This window comes from Kryptolebias marmoratus, linkage group LG19 (genome assembly GCF_001649575.2).
Source record: "Kryptolebias marmoratus isolate JLee-2015 linkage group LG19, ASM164957v2, whole genome shotgun sequence".
In the NCBI taxonomy this organism is placed as follows: domain Eukaryota; kingdom Metazoa; phylum Chordata; class Actinopteri; order Cyprinodontiformes; family Rivulidae; genus Kryptolebias; species Kryptolebias marmoratus.
The window spans coordinates 8,739,619-8,758,066 of record NC_051448.1 but is presented as its reverse complement, the minus strand read 5'-3'; the positions used below and the strand labels follow the sequence as shown (position 1 = coordinate 8,758,066).

The window sequence follows — 18,448 nt, the reverse complement described above, 5'->3', positions numbered from 1 at the left end:
ACAAGAACATTTAGAGCAAATACATTTTGTTTAAAGACACAAAAATAAATAACAAATGAGTAAATCAAGCAGACCAGAACAGAATTTACAACCTCCTTCAGCGTCTCAATTGAGGCAAAATATTTGGACCACCAATCCAGCACTCTCTCGTCTGTCTCCTCCTCTTCCTCTGCTCCTCCCTTTTTCTTCTTTTTCTTCTTCTTCTTCTCTTTGTCACTCTCATCTTCAATCTGGCAAAAAAAAAGGCACAAGCACTAAAATAATCCTAGTTTATATGTTCTGTTAAGCACCAGTTAACCACAGTGCACATATGAAGTGCTTAAAATCTACTGGAAACTACTCACCATGTCAACTTTTACAACAGCATCAGACATCTATGACAGAGGGCGTTACATAAAACAACACAAGGATTATTACACACAAGGGATGATGCAGGTATGAGTAGCACACATAAAGAGGCAGGTAAAAGAAATGGGACATAAGAGGAGGATGCTATACAGAGATATAAATAGTATAAATATAAACTTTACAATTAGCAGCTTTAAGTCAACAGAGAAGAAAATCTCACAGCGTCTAACTTGACAACCGTGTCCATCTTGCGCGTCGGGGGCTCTTCTTCCAAGCTGACAATGACGTCACCTGCGGGGCGAGAGAAGGTGCGGGAAGAAAGGCTGGGTAAGGAGCGAGGATGGGAGCCGCCATTGGTTAGAACCATGTAGCCATTCATTAGCTTAGCTGGGGGGAAGCCGACGGTTAAAGACAGCAGCAGCGGGCAGCAGGAAAGAACAAGACAGGTAGGGGGGGAGGAGGCCATGCAAGAGAGGAACAAGATGGAAAATAGAGATAAGATTCAGTCGTGAAAGTTTGGTTACAGCAAAGAGTAAGCAGAGAAATCAGCAAAGTTAATAAAAAAGAAGGAGCTGAAAAGCTGAACTGATGAATGTCTTTTAAGTCTTTTAAATTCCACAATAGTTACAACATAAAACAAACAACAACAAATAAAATAATCATATAATATTGCATATCACATATACAATAAAGAACTAACAGACTCTGTACTAATGAATGAAAATGACACATCAGAATATGAACTGTAGGCACCTGCATTGGCCCAGTTGTTTGACGTCTTGTCTGGAGGACTGTAGATGAAACGCCTCAGGCTGGTAACAGCATGGGATCCCACCAGGATGTAGCGGCCAAACGCCCTGCAGTCCACCACACGGATGTTCAGGGGAGGATGGAGAAGCTCATTTTCTGGAAGGTCCTGTGGCAAAGCATTAGGCAAAACAGAAGCTAAATTTCACATCTACAATAAGGTTAAAGATGCAATTTATTTAACCTAACTTTGTAGTGGTTTAAACAGAACAAGAGCAGATGAGCTCACCACTTCAAACCATTTGACCAGAGTGCTGAAATTGGGATTCTTCTTGTAGTTTTGAATGAGAGCAGATTGAACTCCTCCACCAGCACACTCGATGTCCACTCTGGGTCGATCAACTTGAGCTAGATTTATCCTCTTGAGGTCCCTTAATCCCCAGAATAAAACCTGAGTCAGAGGAAGAAAAACATGGCTGTAGGAGTGGGGAATTTGTCCAGCACAAAATACTCAGTCCTGCAAATAAAACTCACCTCTATGCGGTAGCGACTCAGAACAGGTCGTATACCCAGCGGCACAGGCAGGATGGGTCCACGCTCAGAGTCTGTCGGTCCTTCGAGGGGTGGAAGGTCAACCCGGCCTCCTTGACCAATCTAATGAGAGAGGAGAACAGTTAAAAACGCATCTGGATGCACCTGATCAGATTTAGTTAGCTCAGTTTTCCTTAGTGCAACAACTGACTGCAAGAAGTAAAGAGAGGTCAAACAGTTGTGTCAGCAGTGCAAACACTAAAAACAGCACAGATAGTATGACAAAAAAGATGAATGAAAGAGAAAAAAGATTTATAAAAGAAACCTTTATTTGAGGAATAGCAAAGTTATGGACAGCGATTAAAGCTCGTCTGATCTCCTCTGCATTGAATGGTTTCTGTAAGCAGTAACAGAAGCAGAAAAACAGGAGAGCAGATATTTATATACTGATATAATAGAAAAAATACTGACAGGAGAAACAAGAAGGTGAATTCAAGAGGAAGTGGAAAAGAGGATAGGGGAAAGAAGATGTGATTGCCACATAGCCCATTTCATGAAACTACAGAGTTAATGTATGAGTTTCAAAAAATTTTGAACACTATGTTCATGCACCAAAAAACTTCAAAAAAGCCATTGTAGCGTTTCAAAGCAGCATATCTATGAGTGTTGTGTTGCATCTTGTACCTGCAGAAGCTCAAAGGCAGCCAGCAGCTCACCGGCGGTGCAGTTCCCTCTGTATATCTGGTAGTACTCCAGCTGTGGGGGGAACCTGGGGGGCCCATAATGCTCGTCACACATCTTGATGGTGGGCTTTGCAAACGTCCGACCTATGTACTCTGCCTTACCCTGTGCACCACATTGTGTGACAACAGCAAGCCAAGACGGTGAGGGGAAAAGGGAAGGGGTTAGACGCAGGTGGGAGGTGCAGTTACCAAAACAGCCACTTGGTGTCAGTACTGGCCCAAGTGGTTGATGCAATTAATAAAGAAAAGACTTGTAAACTGAATCATCCCAGTGATAATTACTAGGCAACATGAGTATAAGTAAGATAACTATAGAAATCCATAACAATAAAATGTTTGCTCCACGTGTGAGCACTGTAAAGACGTTTCTACAATTTCAGCAATCTTGGAAAAAATCTCTGTTGTTGCAGAGGTAGACATGCAAATTTTTCATTAGTTTCCTACAAATTTCTGGCAAAACACTCTATTAAACCAATAAATAAAAAAAAGTGAATAAAAGTGAAAGTCACAATGAAGGTAGACAAGGGTGGACAGACATAAGGGATGGAAAAATAAATCATATTTAGTTTATAAAGCTCATTGCATTTTTAAACAGTTTCACAAGTACTTTCTATGTGCAGCGTTCAATCCTACCACAGTGTCTTGGTCATAGATTTCAGCCACAATGATTGGAGGGTCGTCTCTCAGCTCACTGGCCTCCCCGAACAGCTCCACATCATCAAACACCAGCAGCTGGTCCCATGTGGGGCAAAGAGTCTCACTCAGAACCTGCAGCACAAACACACACACATCCATGCGGTTTACACATAATCAATAAAAGCACACACACACACATACACACAGGTGGAATATATATATATATATACAGTTACCTCGGTAACTTGGCTGTGTGTGGAGAAGAAGACCCGAGCAAAGGGGTCTGAGAGACCACTGCTGTCTGCAGCAAACAGACTGCGGGCCTGGTACATGTGAGCTCGCAGCTGAAACACCTGCTTCACTGATACACAAACACACAGACACACACACACACGGTTAAACTACTTCACACAGATAGATCAATAAGTCTCATTTTACGTTCGGAGTGAGTTTGTTTGGGTTTTTATTGATTTTAGACTAAAAACCTAATTGTAAATAAAGAGAAAAACTAAAACAAAACTAAATGGTAAAAAAGAGAAAAGAAAAAAGTGTGCAAAAGCTCTTTGCAACTTAAATTTGTGGTATAGTACAAAAATGAGATAATTCTACCGCAGAATGTTATCATCAGTGAATAATCATGTTTGTTGTTAGACATAAACCTCATCTGTGCTCACAGTTTATCCTTTTTAGTAACTGTGCTTACTGTTGTAGACCAGGCTGACTGGGGGCACAGAGTGAAGACCGGGAACCATTTTGGCTGCTTTAATCTCCTCAAAACCGTTTGGGAGACCACTGAGGAAGTCCTTCCGTTGCTTGTTGAGGCCCAGCCAGAGATATAACTCCAGTTTAGCCTGAACTGTCCAGCCTGCAGGACCAAAGCCCTTTTTACCTGGCAACTGTAGACACATGTTAGAACAATAATGAGCTGAACATTTATGAACAGATCCTTGAAATAAACCCAAACTGAGCTGCTACTGGGGAAAATACTGTTGTTCAAGAATGAAGAGCAGCTCAGTGTTTAGTAAATAAGCATAAATCTGCTAATGCAATAAGCTAATAGAGATAAGAACGAAAAGTCAAGTTATGGAGAGATGATAATACCTTGAGAAACACAGCTTTAACTTTTCCGCAGTCTTTGCCTGTTTCTTCATCTACTATGGAGTAGAGGATATCTTTGGAAGGAATCCGGGCGTAGGCGATGCGCTTATTGTTGCTCATCATCCAGATGAAAACATCCGGGATGCTGTGCTGAGGCTGGCAAAATAAAAAAACAAAAGATTGTCTTTATTCCTTTCCCCACAGAGAATTTGTGGTGTTATTTTTAAAAACAAAAATGTGGAGAACAGCTACCTCATCAGCAAGGAAACGAAGCCTCTGCAGGAAGTTCTGTGCCAGCTTGAGCTTGTCTTTGACTGTGTTCTTCTTCACCTGTGTGCGGATCTGCTTGGCCTGTTGTCCCATGCTGTCCTGCAGTTCAAAGCGGAAATGATGAGTATTGCTCCACAAATAATGGAAACTTTTTTTTTATACATTCTCTTGTCCCTGATTAAACCAGTCTTTAAAATACTTCTGCTCTCCTACAGAAAACTATGCAGTCATGTTAAGCTGTCTTTAAAACAAAATTAATGTTGTTCTGCAGTTACCAAAGAGAATGTGATGGATTAAGATAGTATTATAAATGCATGCAAATGTAATGGGACTAATAATTAATGCGGAAATAAAAATCTGTTGCAAAAATGACCTTCTTTGTTTGGCTTTTGTATCAGCTTTAGTCTACCTAATTACTACAGCAGTGGGATTAGAAGCTTGATTGTGTCTAAGAAGAATAAACTTTACCATCTCTCTCATGCAGGATTTGAGTCGTTCTCGATCGAGTTTGGTCCTGCCTGCCTGGTTCACATCCTTGTTGGCAAGAGTCACGTACCGACTGCAAAAAAAAAACACAGTGGAAGAAAATAAATCGATAAATTCTGCATCGACAAATCCATCTGCTGTGAGCTAATCAAAACAAAGAGGTGGTGATTTTGCATTTGAGTATTGTACTACTCTAACAAAGTCACAAAACCCCGACGAGATTACTGCAGAAAAGAAAAAAGAAAAACAAAAGGGCTGTCTGCTTTCCCCATGACACCCTTAATGAATGTGTTTGTCTGAAAAGTACTGCAGGATAAAGATGTCTCAGAGGTAGCTGACTGCCTTAATTATAAAAAGTTACTTTTATAGACAGAATTCAAAACAAAACAAGCTATTAGGTGCCAAACTATATATCTTCAACTGTTAATGCTGGGACAAATTCCTTGTACAAGAGCAGGCTACTATTCAGATTGCCAGTTCTAATTCATTATACATCTTATTATTGTGCTGATTACCTGCAGCCGACGCTCAGCTCCTCCAGCACTCCCCTGAGTCTGCGCTCTGGAAAGGCCTTCTCTGTCTTAATAATCTCTTGAACATCATTTAGTCCCTCTTCCTGGCAGGGAACACAATGAAATGGAGCTTGAAACACATAACACATTATCAGGTAACGTGTAATTAATTTACACTATGGTAAGGTACAAGATAAACTAAAACGGTGGACACTGTGAACATAATACCTTTTCTGTTTACAGAGTCATTATGAGCAAGTTTGTATTATAATGTCAGAGTGAAGCTGAGTAACTGACCAGCTTGTCTGCGATCTTGTCCATCATGTTTGAGTTATAAAGTCGTCGTCTCTGGTCCTGCCACCAGCTCTTGATGTAAACACACGGCTTCTTTTCAAAGTAGGGGAGATGGAAGTAATTTCTGGAAAGTCCAAATAAAATCAAAGTTGGACACCTTTCAATTTCGTTGCACTCACATTATAATTGTCAGTGCATGCCTAATTTCTTACCATACTGGGAAAAATATGTGACTAGTTAATCAGCTTTCTGTGTGGGCCAGTGACCTCTGACCTGTCAGTGATGAAAGGCTTCAATGGAGGAGTTGATGAGACTGAGGTGAGGTCGCTCTCCTCATCCGCCTCGTCCTCACTCGAGTTCTGGATCAGCTCGTTTTCCTCCTCTTCGTTCTCCCCGTCTTTCTTTTTCTTCTTTGCCGTGGAAGATTTACTCACGCCATCTATCTGGTTGCCATAGTTACCTGTTGAACAAGCAGTTCAGAGAGCGCACATCGTTACAGTGGCTATTGTTGTCTGTTTACAGTCACATTTCACTGTCATGTCTTGTGGCTTGTGGTGTGTAAGTTAATGTTAACAAGGATAGGAAATTTTTATTACCTATTGTAATTTCAAAACTGATGGGTTTGTCACCGATCTTCCTGTCGATCATGGTGGCCTCCAGGAAGGAGCCAAACAGGAAGAACTCTTCCATTTTCCCTGTGGCACTCTGGTGGAAGGACAAGGCTAATGAGCATTTTTATTTTACAGTTTGGGGAAGTATTATTATAAATAATTGGCCGTGCAAATCTACCTATTGTTTTTGCATTTTTTAGCTACATTGGGTTTTTATTTTCAGTGTGTAAGTGCACAAACTTTCACCAAAATCTCTAAAACTTGTAGTGCAGCCAACATATTACTAGAGCCTTTTTAAATGGTGCCAAAAAACAAGCAAATTAGACATAAAAATGTCTGAATCTTTTGGTGGCAGTATGAATTGTACAGCATGGATGAAATCTGCAAAAACTGGAAGAAATTTCCCCATTTACAACAACAGGATTTTGACAACACAAGTGAGAAAACTTTCTCTTTGGAGCTTGATAACTCAGACATACTTCACAGTAGAAATATCAATCAAAGTTTACATTGCTCAAATAAAGTTGGACTTTATATAACTGAAACTACATTTTGATATATTCAATGGTTATTAGACAATCACAGTTGAAGTTTTACGATTTTTGATTTTTTTCCCATAGAACAATCAGCTGACAGTTCAGGATGTCACACACTTTTACTTTTGAAATGTCTAAACTTTCTAAAACTCTTCTTATTCTGACAAACTTTTTACAAATTATACAAATTATTTTTTTGTCCTTTTTTTTTGTCCCAGTGTGACTCCCACCATTATAGAACTTATGGTATTCTTGCAAATTAAAGATACAGCTTGTAGTTTTTTTCACAATGACTGTTTGAGGCTTACTTTTATTCTGTGTTTTGTTTGCCTCTCTTAAAAGAGTGCTATCAGGGAGCGAGAGACACAGTTGTGTGGTTACCACGGTGACCCCAATGAGCCACTGGCAGCAGCTTTAACATTTCTTTTTTGATCTTGGTGCTGTTTACACTTCTTGTACAGTTTATGCATTAAAATGTAGTTATTTTTTTCCTTAGATTAGATCATTACAAAGTAGACGTTGGCATTTTGGGCAGCAGCTGCATTAGCACCCTTCAACATTCCTTCAGATGTTTTCTAGCTTTTATTTACTCTTATAAAAAGTAGAAAAATTTAGATTAGTTTGTCAAGCTGCTTCTCATGCAGAACTTGTCATCATACCTGTCAGAATCCAGCTGAACTCAAGTCATGTCTTGTTGATATTTTTAAAGGAAGCATGCACAGTAATCAAGACAAGTACTTCAGTCCATTATATAAATGTGTCAGATTTAGTCATACAGGCTAATTTTCATCTGCAGTTCCCAAATTTAAATGACAAAACATCATGGGACAATTTTGTATCTCAAGTACAATTTTGTATCTCAAGTACAACACAAATGTTGCTGATGTCAAGCTAATTTTAGTCAGTCTAAGTAAATTTTTCTTCAGTCTCTCCCATCCTCTCATATTCTCAAAAGATGTTACGATTAATACAACTCTTAAATACATGTGTTTCAGAACAATCATGTCTATGATGGAGCCAGAAGGTCACAAGTGCTTAAACATCTCTGCTTTCTCATGGATATCAGTAAATAGAACAACTTTCAGCTCTAAACTAATACTCAAGTCCTCTCACCTCTGAGATGTTGGAGACAGACTCCATTTGAACTTCAGTTGAGCTGATGACATCAGGCGATGTGGTGTCCAGGATCTCCACGGCTACAGAAAGCAGGAGACGCGCCCTGAAGGACACGCCTTCTCCAAGTCCGTCGTTCAGGTCCTGGTGCTCGTCCATCAGCGTGTACTGACGGGTGGAGCCGTACATGTTGACCCAGGCTGGGCCCAAGGTGGGGAGGAAGCCTTAAGAGATTCAGAAGAAAATTAACATTACCAGCAAAAAGAAAAAAGTTAGCTCAGCCCTCATCTGCACAACTGCGCAAGTTAACCAAATCATTTTTAACAAGGGGTAAAGGACACTTTATCATTGCAAACAGATGCTTGGCTTCCATGTTGCCTTTTGTATTTTGACCTGTACCTTTATCGCCATCATTTGATATCTTGCGTAGATCTATAAAGTGGGTTCCAATGGCAACGTCATTGACCTTATCCGAGTCTCTTATTTGGACCTTGATTCTTTTGCAGAGAGGAGGGAACAGCTCCGTGAAGATGACCTGCTCATTCCAGATTGGTTCGTAGCTGCTCTTCTGGACTGAAGTCTTTCCCTGCAGACAGAGGAAGAATAGAAAATAATAATCAATTGGAGACCATCACTTCCTTCCAGTGATTGCTTTCTGAGAGTTTCGTTAAGATCCTTCCACTGGTTCATGAGATATTTTCCTAACAGATACACATACAAACAAACACACATATTTACACACAGACAGACACGGTCAATTATATTCTGGCCCACTTTTATGATGAAGAGCAATGAAAAAACCCAAAATGAAAATAAACTTATGGTATTTTTCAATTATATGGTACATTGAAAAATGTTGTGGGCTGTTTTGTATTGTTTGTGTGAAAATGTCACTTTTATTTCACCGAACTTTGAATGCTGGTCATTAAATTGATAAAATAATAGAATCAAGTGGACTTTTTTTCTGATAATCCACAATATAATGAAATGGCAGAACCAAAAATATTTAATGAAGAATTTTTAGCCTCTTTGTGGTAAAAGATAAACTAAATGGAAATCTCTTTTATAAACACATAAATTAAACCTGTAATAGCACATTTCAAGGGGATCATTTTCTGTGGCACAAAAACAGCAAAGGAAAGCAGCAAAAATGCAACAAAGAGCATAAACAGGAAAATAAAAACCTTTAGGCCAGCAAATTGCACTTGAACGTAGGGGTCAACCAGGTCTCTGTTCTCTCCAATAAAAGCTTTCTTCACATTTGCCATGATGCTGGTGTTCATTTTAGGAAGTCCCTCTGCACGGTAAATTTTTACATAAATTCTCGCCCACTGCCTCTCTGCTGGGATGCCTTCAGGGAGCAACAGATTTCTGGAGCATAAAAAATGCAGATAAACACAGTCAGTGACTGGACTCAAAATTTATCAGGTGCACTTACTGTAACAAAAGAACAGTCTGTGGAAAAGTATTCAGGTATTTGAGGATTATTTGAAAGCATAAGGATGATAAAGTTTGAAGAGCAAAAATTAGACAATATTCCCCTCTACAAAACATTGACAACAACTAGTAGCTAATATTTTCTTTCAACTTCAGGATTTTCTTAAGACAGAATCTTACCAAAGATTACTTATTAGCCACCTCATTATAGTTTAAATACTTATAAAAGTACAATGCAAAACAAAGTTCCCCAAGAGTATATCAAAATATATTTTTTTGCATAGCACCATGTTGTATCGTATAGTATCATTACATTTTTTAATTTTGTATTAAAAGTACAAATTAACCATAAAAAAGAAAACTCAGGGTTCAGCTCCATCTGAGCAAGAATTGGTGACAATAAAAACACAGTTATACTGTCTTATGCCTGAAAACTGCTTATTGCCGTTGTACAAATGGAAGTTTCACTATGTATCGCTCTTTTTTAATATAATTGAATCCAGGAGGGTAAGTAAAAGCTTATTACCCCTCTATGTCATCCTCATCAGTTTCATTGGCTTTGTGTGGGGTCTTGATGTTGTCACCCTTTCCAACCACGGCGATGTCACACTTAACGTAACCTTTGCATCCCGCAGTGATGTCATCTGGATCAGACAGGATGGCCCATCTGTGGTAGAACTGGTGTTCTGTGATAAATGTCAATAAAAAGGTTTGTGAAACGCTGAATCGTCAAAATACAGATATACAGACAAGTCATTAAACAGCAACATTTTTTCAAATGATAACTTGAGGGGTATAATTAGCTGTTTTATTTTTATCAGAAGTAAATGTAGCAGTTTACCAGGCTGAGAGTAAACAGTCCCCACATCCATCTTAAAGGTTCCCACTAATGTTCCACTTCGTAACAGGTTTTTAGAATGAATAACCTAAAGAGATAAAAAAAAATAAAAATTACTCAAACCTGAGACTTAAATTGCACAAAAACATAGACTTGTGAGTCTGATGAAGACATTCAGCATAAATAAATGCAAAAGTATTTTTTTACTTATATTTACAACAGCTGTAATAGCCAATCTTTCTTGAAAAGTTTTCCTTTTACCTCAACTTAAAGTTAAGCACATAAACCAACATGTGTACAAAGACAAAGAAAAACTATTATTTTGCTTTTGTTGCTGTGCTGCAGTGTTCACCTTTTACTGCAATAATTACTTACTGAGAGCTTGATGATTTTGTCAAACATGACATCGGGAGGGACGTGGAAATCAAAGACAAAATACTGCAGGGAGAAGAGAAAAAAGGTTCACTATTAAAGAGCATTTACCTGTTCCTCCAACAAGAGTATAGTACATCCCATCAAAAGTAACATTTGAATAAACAAAGCACAGAAAGTACAGAAATATGTATGTCTGCTATTGAGACAAGAGTCAATAGCAGAATAAGGTGTTTGGCATTTGCAGAGAAGATTTGTAAGTGCAGCCCACAGACCAAACTCTGCTGTTCCACACACAAATGCATTTTCCTAACAAATGTGGCTTAATTTAAGAGAAAATAAACCAACTTTCCAACAGTTTAAGATTTATTGCCAAATAGTGTTGTTACAACAAAGAAATAATTAACCAAACACAAATTTATTTACTTTTTTTTTGCAAATCTTACAATATTTGTTAAGAAAAAGGAGCAAATTTCAGAAACTCTAAAATTCTCTCAAAACTCCAACAAAGTCCCTTTTTAAAAGGTGAAATGGAAAAAACATATTTAAAAAATTAATTTCGAAGTTAGGTTAAATCCCTACACTGCATTCATACATTTGTCTCAAAAGAGATTTTTAACTTAGATAACTGACCTGGAAGAACAAAATTAGTTTTGGTGATTTAACTTCCACTTTAAAACAATGAACCTTTAAAAACCACAAATAATGCCTCAGTCAAGCATGTCTTTCTAACCCAGTATAAAACAGGTAAGTTCTATTATGTTTTTTTCTAGATGATGTAACATTTCCGACATTATTAGAAATCCCTAAAGGCCAGAGACTGTCGGCCCATTTTAAATGAATGTTGCTCAAATGAACTGATGATTTAGATAACAAAGACATGAAGCAGGAAACAGCACAATTTGAAAGTGAGCACAGAAAGTGTGAGAGGCTGTCTTTTTAACTCCTCTGCTTTCTAGTTCTTTTTCGCCAACGGGGGATTTTCAGTCAAACGGAAGGAATCAATATCAGACAAACTGTCACTTTCCCTCGCTGCAGGGCTCAACAACTCTGCAACATCCTCATCCACACTGACTTGTACTCTGAATCTACAGTGAAATCCTCTCCCATCATGAGATTATTACAGTACAGCCGAGTCTTTTTGGATTATTTTCACTTTAATCTCAACGTAAGAGTTCCACAAATCCCTTATGGCTGAAATTCAGCATTATTTATAATGTGATTTAAGAAAGTTTACATCAACTTAGAAGAATTCAAAGGAAAGAGTTTTATATTTTAGTACACTGTAAAATGTTCACACCTACGGTTTGCATGTTAAAAGTTGAAACGCTCTCACCTCATTGTAGTACGGGCAGTTGGTGGACTCCTTCATGGATGTATACTTCTTGTCATCTCCAACTTCCACACACACCACGGGGTCCATGTTCAGACCTATAAGCTGACGAGCCTCAATCACTGTGATGCTGATCTGATGGGAGACATTAAGGTTATTAAAGTGATTAAACTTATTGTGGACTGAAGGCAAATAACTATCTTATTCATTCAGGAGAACAGTACCTATAATAAAATAACAAAATTTTAAATTAAATTTTAAAATGAGCACATCTTTGCCATTTGAGAAATAAACAGTAGTCAGTAGATGAAAACAGAATAATGGTTTGAGGTTGTTTCGTATTATCGTCGTACCTTTGTTTAAATGGCTTTCTATCAATAAGTTTACACTTCAACCAGTAATAATCAAGTTTGCAAGGTTTCATTACTGACATTTATGAGTCAGATGATGAAAAGTTTGGTAACCACTGCTTTGTTAGACATTTTTTCTTATCATAGGAGGAAAAATAAAATCTTGGTTGAAGTCCAGTGACAGAATGTGCTGTAATATAGTTCACAGGCGTGGCTGACAGTTTCTTAGTAAAGACAAACTGAGCCACAGTTAGTGTTTTCTTTGAAAACAAATCAAATAATAATCTGACAATCATGTGTCTGCTGGGAATCAGGCCATAATGAATAGAATCTTAATGGTTTTGGACAGATTGATGGTCTCTCCACTAACTTCAAATCTTATTGACAAAAATAAAGTTTTTTTTATAGATATCAATTTCTGTAATGAAGATTTGGAGTCATGTATTTTATCTTATCATAAAATAAAATATGAGAGATTTGTGTTTTAAGTTTCTTTTTGAAGCTTGTTCCTATGAATTTTAAGCTCAAGTTTCCTTGTGTTTTTGTTGAGACTATATTTCGTTTTGTCTGTATTTGCATTAGTTTCATGTTCTGCATTCCTATTTTTGTGCTCAGTTCTGTGTTTTGTTTTAGATAGTCTGCTTTCTGATCTGCCTTCACATTTGAACCTAATTTCTTTTTTTTATCATTTCCATACAGTTACACAACATCTCTCCGCATCCTTACGATTATCAGTTCTTTATTTCTTTTACTTTAACTCACATTTTCTGTGCCTACATATTATCTCATTTTCCTTTTCAGATTCAGTCAGCTTTATTGATTCAAAGAAGGGTAATTCATTTAGAGATTACTACATCCACAATTACACAGCAGATTTATATAGAAACGAGTCTGATGAAAAGAGAACATAAATGAATAAACACAGGACTGGTGGATGACACAATAAGTTAAAGCAGAAAAAAATGAATTATGTATACAACAAAAGTACATAAGACATGAATAAATATGTTAACATTTAAGATATCAGCGTTCCAAATGAAATTTGAATTGACTACTCTTAGAATTTAATAACCTATTGGAGTTTAATAAAAGATTTGAAATGTCAACTATTATTTTTTGAGAGATACAAGAATAAGCCAGAATAAATCACAGAAAACTCAGGAAACAGAAAAATTCCAGTCAAGTGGTCTGAAGCTACAAACCCATCTGCTACTTTTTATTTGCTGCAGAAAAAAGCTGTGACTTTAAAATGTGCTGAACAGCACTAGGCTCTCATCCCAAAACACATTTTTGGCTTTCTCAAGAACTACAGCTGTCAAAGTCCTGATTTATTTTCTTTTTAGCACTAACCTTAAGCCATAAAAAATATTGATATTGTAAGACAAGGAGCAGGATTTGACAGTCACACCCAACTCCTCATCCAGTCAACCAACTTCTGTTCAATCAAACACATACAAGTCAAGACACACACAGGAAAACACACAAACACACCTGATAATCAACTGGCCTTCCAGAGCTCGGCTCCATCTTGATATCTGGCTTCGACCTGAAAAACATTCAACACAGCCATGTTCCTACTGACTGAGAAATTAGAATCTACCATAAGAAAAAACAAAGAAAAGAAAAGACAAAACTCTTAGCTCAAATCTCAAATGAATGCTCTTTTCTGATTCTACCTTGCAGAAATTTATTATAAAGCTCGATGTGATGGCTGTACTGTGCAGTAAGCTTTATTTAAGTCAGGAAAGAAGTCTAAGATTTGCAGAAGTAACACAGGACATTAAACAGCCCTTTAATTTTTTTTTTTACTTACAATGCATCATCTCTGTTTCCTGTACCAAAGAAATCTTGTTTACTCACTGCAAAAAACTACATTTAGATAGACTTGGCCAAATCCAGGAAGCTCCACTTCAAACAACAAAATGAAAATACTCTGCTGTACCCTGCTGAGTTTTCCCCGTCCGTATAGAAGCTCCTGACACAGCAGCAGACTGTAAGAACTGTTTTTAAAGAAACACACTGCTGTGGATTCTGCTTGTTTCAGGATTTTTTTTTTTTTTTTTTACCAAAGCTGCTTTCTTTAAACCAACACTTTTAGAAATAATTAGGATGTTACACTACAGAGAGAGCATTGTTTGATTACACACAGTAATAATTGACTTTCCTGCAGTGTGTTGATCAGAGTGTGTGTGTGTGTCTGCCCTGTCTAAGGGTGTGTGTGTGTTTCATTGTGTTTAACCTTTTGTTGGAAACGTTGGTGGTGACCGCGGTCACAGAGGCCAGAGATATGGTGTCTGGTTCCAGCGTCCCAGCAAGACGCATGGCCTTTTTGTCCAGATCTTCCATTTCCAGGACTGCCGGCTCATCTGCTCACATCATACAGATCAACTGTTATTAACTTAATGCAGGACATTTTGAAGATAAAAACACTTCAGAACAATCATACATATAAAGAACTTGCTCTTCTTCATCAGAACTGTATTTATAGGAGAGCTACTGACAAAATAACTTTGGCTCAAACAGCTGCTATGCTGAGTGATTTTTACCTCCTCTCCTGTGGTCGTCTTTAGAGCTCTTGATCTTGCCGAGCTTCATGGCTGAGAAAACTCCCTTCCCTGTTCTGATAAGGAGAAAGAAGATCAAGAAAATGATCAGCTGATCAACCTCAGAGTGACTTGAGGTGACATTTAACACTTGTCAGTGTTAAATGTACTAAAACTCTTAAGTTTACCCATAAAATGGTCTTGATCATTTCTTTGGGCTCTCTGAAGGCCTTTCAAAGTTTCCCTTTGAGCCTTTTTCACTCATTTTCAAACCATTACAATTTTCAAAAGGATGTCTTTTTTGTTTGTTTAGCCACTTGGCTATAACCTAAGAATCATTCAGGCATTAAAAAGCTCCTAAACTCAATTGAAGATCCATTGTTGCATTAACACATCACAACTTAGCAAATAAGTAATTTTGAATTAGCTAATTAGTCACATTAATGGATACATTTTGGTCCTATTTCTTTAATTGAACCCATAAAAAACACCAAAGACAACACAGTTAAGAAATGAAATCCTATTTTAGCACCAATGAAGGGATTCCCAAAGTGCTGCTACCTGAAAAATTGACATCATTAATTGAAAGCTGAGACATATTTCAGGTTCTGTATCAGTTTTTTGCTGTATTTTTTTTTACATCTTAAAGACAAGACTTTCAAATGTTGATTATCACATTTGGTGAACTATGAGCTGAAGCAGATGCATAAGAGGTTGATGGATGAGGGATAAAAGCTGAACTTTTAATAATGAAGTCAGAAAGCAACCAAAAACAGCAGAAAAAGACAGGGACTAGAGACGGAGACACAGGAACAAACAGAAGAATTAAATGGCAAAGTGAGGAAACTCAGGGAGTATATTTACTGGTGGCAGTGATAACTGTCTGTCAACAGGTGTGCTGATTACTAACAGACTACAGGTGAGATGTCAAGAGGAGGAAACAAGGACTATAGAAGACATCCGTTGGCAATGACAATACAAGTACAAACCAAAAACATGACAAAAAAAAGAAAATACCAAAACTTATGATTAAATAAGTAAAACCAAACCAAGTACTTAACAGAAGATAAAAAAATACAGACTGACATTCTTTATCTGCTATATAAATGATCTGAATATTTTGTCTTCCAATAGTCTACTTTGCTTAAATTTTTAAAAGAGAACACTGCACAATATGCTGCCATATTCATGTATAAGGTATAAATAGAAAATAGATGAAACTGTTAAAAAAACTTTGAAAAACCTGCAAAAAGTCTGAAGAACTACTGATCACCACCACTTTATCTGGCTCACTGGAAGGAAAATACAGTAGAGCGAAATTACTCCCAGTTGAATTCATTCAGCATGTCACCATCAACAAATTCTCTAAACCCTCAATCACAAAACAAAAGGTATTCGGTGTCTCCACGTTGATATTATCTGGATCATGTATCAACACAGCAACAAAGAGCTTGTGATGTCATCAGCAGGGCGACAAATGAGGGGCTTTAATAATTAAGACCGAGTGTGACCATCCAGTTTGCTGCGGATATGGATACATGTCAGGAAATTAATGAACAGGAGGGGTTTCTGTTTGTTTCCTCGGGCATTCAGAGTCGAGTGTATCAGAGTTCAGCTTTTGCTGTTACCTTTCAACCATTATTCCAAAGCAACTCTAAACCTCTTTTTATATATTCCAGCACACAAAACGTCAAGGCAGATTAAAATTTTATTCAAGGGCTTTCAGCAATTTTAAAGTAAATATCTTTAGCTCCATGAAAGAAAACAGAAAAAATAACTAAATGCTGAACATCTTTTCCAAAAAAATAAAAAATAAAATCTGCAAAACCTTTTAGATCAGTTCATAGAAAATCAAAACCATGCATTTCAAAATAAGCTCTTAGTTTTAAAATCATGTCTTTTAGAAAGGGTATGACTAGTTTTTCCAATATTGCTGCAAATTAATTTTTTTTGCAAGAAAATATTCTTAATAGTTTATGTGTATGAACTTAAAAATTGCTAGTTCATTGAGTTGACTGACAGAAAATAAAAGATAAAAACAAAACAATAACTGTCATTTACAATAATTAACATCGTTTATCAAACAAATGCTACTTACTGTCCTTCAAATGTATGGATTTGTTTCTTTCTACAACTAATTTAAACAGTAAAATGAACAGCTGTAAGTTCAGGAGCAATACTATTTTTCTTGTCTCTTTAGGATTATTATATAAATACTGGAAGAAAAATTGCAAATATAAACATTTCGTACATACATACCACATCAAAACTGATCCTGTTCAACTCCACAGACAGATCTGATCACAGTAAATCCAATTTTTTTTTCCACTTTAAAGTATGTTTTAATATAAAAATGTGCAAAGAGTCCAGTTCAAAAGTTCCACACCAGACACGGTAGTAGTTGACAGATGTGTTAACAGAGCAGAGAGGAGGGGAGAGAGGGAGAAGGATGTGGAAGGAGGTGGTGGGAGTTGCAACAAGAGAAGGAGAGTATTTTCTTTACCTTTAGAAATAAGTCTGGATAAACTCGACCAAGTGGGTTTCAGAGTTTACTTTGAATTGATATAAAATTAAAGTTTTTCATACTATATTTTACTTTATTCTTATAGCAGTTTATCTGCTATAAAAACCTTAAATGGTAACTTATTCTCTTAACCTTGAAGGGTTTTATGTTCCTCCACCACCCACTCACACATCCACCACTCTTCACTTCATACAAGCAGCTCTTCTTTTTCCTTATGGTATACATGTTCAAAATAATCAGACTGAGAGCAATACCTGCATTAGTGGTTTGTGTACTTTACCACATGAATGGAAATGGGGATCAAATTTCCAACCGTCCAGTTGGTAGATGTCTGCGCTACTGAAAAAAAGGCCATCTGAAACTAACCCTCAAAAATACAGAACCTTCAGGTAAAACAGGAGCAAATATAAAGTGCAGTTTACATGCTTTCGCCTCCACTTTGTCAGTTTATCTTGAACAAACTTAATTCAGAGAAGACAATCATATTTGATGTGGTTTTTTTTCCTCTTAGTGACTTTCAGCCCCGAAAAGGATCTGTTTTTCTTGTCTGGACACTCAACATTGTTTACTGTGGATAATGAACTTTCCAAATGTTCTGCAAACATTATTCCTATAACATCAACATGTGGGCTATGTTCTTGCTCAATGTCCTGCAAAGGATTTACAGCATTTTATTGGAATGGTCAAGAAATAAATGGGGAAATAAAGGGCAGAAGACTTGAAACCATCCATCTCTAAGAGAGTTTTTGCAGCACTGCAGCAAAAGGAGCACTGCTTCTTTCTGTGGTTCTGAGGGTCAACAGTTATTATCTGCATGATTACAAGAAAAATGCAAGAAATTACCTCAGGTGGCGTTGTTAAACAAATTGTCAAAGTTGACCTTTTTCAGTTGAGGACAGTGTGTACTGAAGCAAATAAAGACTCTGCAAGTCGACAGGCGAGGAGACTGGTAAAATAATTGAGAAATAAAAACCAGAGCAGTTTTCTCTCTCTTTTTTTGCTATAAAATTAAGTGAAAATAAACTCAGAAACAAACATCAAAGACAAATCCTTTCAGCAGGAGGCTCTGTGAGCCTGAAGAAACAAACATTGAAGTTTTTTTCTTTTCTTCGGTAAGAAAAATACC

The 18,448-nt window shown here is 37.2% G+C and overlaps 1 protein-coding gene across 7 annotated transcripts in view; it reads right to left on the bottom strand.

Annotated features, from left to right (window-relative positions):
* otofa (otoferlin a) overlaps positions 1 to 18,448 on the bottom strand; it is a 78,432-nt gene that overhangs the window by 12,208 nt on the left and 47,776 nt on the right. For 3 of the 7 annotated variants that reach the window (XM_017411963.3, XM_017411961.3, XM_017411962.3), the window contains exons 6-33: positions 14,802 to 14,875; positions 14,495 to 14,621; positions 13,747 to 13,801; positions 11,909 to 12,040; positions 10,576 to 10,638; positions 10,204 to 10,288; positions 9,889 to 10,048; positions 9,110 to 9,296; positions 8,325 to 8,511; positions 7,926 to 8,149; positions 6,262 to 6,370; positions 5,939 to 6,125; positions 5,669 to 5,789; positions 5,375 to 5,475; positions 4,842 to 4,932; positions 4,356 to 4,472; positions 4,107 to 4,259; positions 3,709 to 3,901; positions 3,242 to 3,366; positions 3,003 to 3,137; positions 2,311 to 2,472; positions 1,952 to 2,023; positions 1,630 to 1,749; positions 1,385 to 1,546; positions 1,102 to 1,264; positions 569 to 735; positions 345 to 374; positions 93 to 230 (exon numbers count right to left, since the gene is read on the bottom strand). In XM_017411963.3, coding sequence (XP_017267452.1) covers positions 93 to 230; positions 345 to 374; positions 569 to 735; positions 1,102 to 1,264; positions 1,385 to 1,546; positions 1,630 to 1,749; positions 1,952 to 2,023; positions 2,311 to 2,472; positions 3,003 to 3,137; positions 3,242 to 3,366; positions 3,709 to 3,901; positions 4,107 to 4,259; positions 4,356 to 4,472; positions 4,842 to 4,932; positions 5,375 to 5,475; positions 5,669 to 5,789; positions 5,939 to 6,125; positions 6,262 to 6,370; positions 7,926 to 8,149; positions 8,325 to 8,511; positions 9,110 to 9,296; positions 9,889 to 10,048; positions 10,204 to 10,288; positions 10,576 to 10,638; positions 11,909 to 12,040; positions 13,747 to 13,801; positions 14,495 to 14,621; positions 14,802 to 14,875 — 3,640 coding nt within the window. The remainder of the gene's footprint in view (positions 1 to 92; positions 231 to 344; positions 375 to 568; positions 736 to 1,101; positions 1,265 to 1,384; positions 1,547 to 1,629; positions 1,750 to 1,951; positions 2,024 to 2,310; positions 2,473 to 3,002; positions 3,138 to 3,241; positions 3,367 to 3,708; positions 3,902 to 4,106; positions 4,260 to 4,355; positions 4,473 to 4,841; positions 4,933 to 5,374; positions 5,476 to 5,668; positions 5,790 to 5,938; positions 6,126 to 6,261; positions 6,371 to 7,925; positions 8,150 to 8,324; positions 8,512 to 9,109; positions 9,297 to 9,888; positions 10,049 to 10,203; positions 10,289 to 10,575; positions 10,639 to 11,908; positions 12,041 to 13,746; positions 13,802 to 14,494; positions 14,622 to 14,801; positions 14,876 to 18,448) is intronic. The other 4 variants (XM_025005019.2, XM_025005020.2, XM_037981626.1 and 1 more) reach the window with 2 other exon arrangements.